General features: G+C 56.7%; 1 protein-coding gene across 1 annotated transcript; it reads left to right on the top strand.

Annotated features, from left to right (window-relative positions):
- Window positions 1-71: 71 nt before the first annotated feature.
- LOC113208733 (uncharacterized) lies at window positions 72-1,484 on the top strand (the record flags this gene model as incomplete). Its single annotated transcript, XM_052275832.1, has 3 exons — window positions 72-201; window positions 456-795; window positions 1,307-1,484. Coding segments are annotated over 3 exons (648 nt in total), but the record flags the coding sequence as incomplete, so codon positions are not given.
- Between the last annotated feature and the right edge of the window lie 4 nt (window positions 1,485-1,488).

The raw sequence follows: 1,488 nt of genomic DNA, 5'->3' as shown, positions 1-1,488 counted from the left end.
ACTACTTACTTGTGACTTGCTTTTGCGCCCCTACCGCCTGTGCTCGAGCACCCCTTGTCTTTTGATTGCAGTCGCCGGCTGCGCGAGGTCAAGGTGTGGTTCTTCCCGGGCGTGGTCGAGATACTCAAGGGGATGCAGTACATGGAGAAGCTCACCCTCATCATCGAAACGGAGGACGAGGGACCTGCCGAGGAAAACGAGGTAACGCTATCACTTCCCGTCGATTTAGTCCGATCCACCAGCATGGGGTGAATCATCCGAGGGGTACTTCACTGTAAATTCAAGTGTACACCAATTTTTCTGTGTTTTTCTTATTTTTTTCTGGTTTTTGAAATTGTTTTTTAATTGCGTTTTCCGATTGTTTTTGGAGGGTGGACACTGATTTTTGTTAAAATTGAAGTACCGCTCTGGCGAACCGGTCACCTTGCGCTATACTCAGTCTCTGCCCTCCTCAGCTGGCGGCGGCCTTGAGCTCGTGGACGCACCCCCTGCGGCACCTGGAGATCAGGGTGCTCCGCTGCAACGTGGAGGCCGTCGGCGGCGCCTTGGGGGCGGGCGCGCTCTGCGGCCTCACGCGGCTCTGCCTGGTGCTGGACGGCTCCTCGAACTCCGGCGACCTGAGCCTGACGGCCGTGCTGCGCGGGCTGCCCAACCTGCGCTCGCTCGTGCTGCAGTGGTGGTTCGAGGGCCCGGCCAGGTCGCTGGACCAGATGCTGCGCGACGTCCAACCCGAGATGATCGCCTCCCTTCGAGTGCTCTCTGTCACGACGGCGCTCGCCTTCTCCTCTCCCTCTGGTGAGTACTACCTCACACTTTACTTGCAGAAATGGCCAGCTGCTATGCCTCAGGTTCACGCTCGTGTCATCGTCGACACAGTCATCAGTTTTTAGACAGTCCCCAAGACTGGCTTTACCAGAAGGAATCGTGCCCCCCCCCCCTCCTTGTTTCGATTTTTCAGCACGCCCACTGACTGTCTCATCCACTGTAGAGCCAGTAGGCATTTCAAGTCCGTCAGGCGGGTGGGGTGATGACTGTGATGACCTTGTCGGTTGCTTAACTGCAGGTGCATTTTGTATGCATAATTGAGAATTATTCGTATAATTAATCGTGCTAACATGTCTTTTTTATAAGAGCTAACATTTTCCCAATGGTGGGATGAGTTGAGTAGTGTGTAGCTCGGAACGGAAACCTGTTACGCGATTGATTTCTTTCCTGGAAATTTTCCGTTTTTTCCGGAGGTTTTCCGTAATCTTCCCACGGCTTCCATCCAACCCTATTCTTGTCCAACTTTGCCCCCTCCTCGCAGTCCCCTGCACGATCCCCGCGGCCGGCTGCCTGGCGCTGCGCGCGCCCGTGAGCTCGCTCCACGTGATGAGCTCGCCGTGCCCGCGGAGCCTGGCGGGCATCGCGGACGAGGAGGAGTGGAGCCACCGCAGCCTGGACTGCGTGATCGCCGCCACCCACCCCGCGGCCGAGTTCGAGACGTGC

Source organism: Frankliniella occidentalis, unplaced genomic scaffold, assembly GCF_000697945.3.
Source record: "Frankliniella occidentalis isolate FOCC.00 unplaced genomic scaffold, Focc_3.1 Scaffold997, whole genome shotgun sequence".
NCBI classification, from domain to species: domain Eukaryota; kingdom Metazoa; phylum Arthropoda; class Insecta; order Thysanoptera; family Thripidae; genus Frankliniella; species Frankliniella occidentalis.
This window is presented reverse-complemented; position numbering and strand designations above follow the sequence as displayed.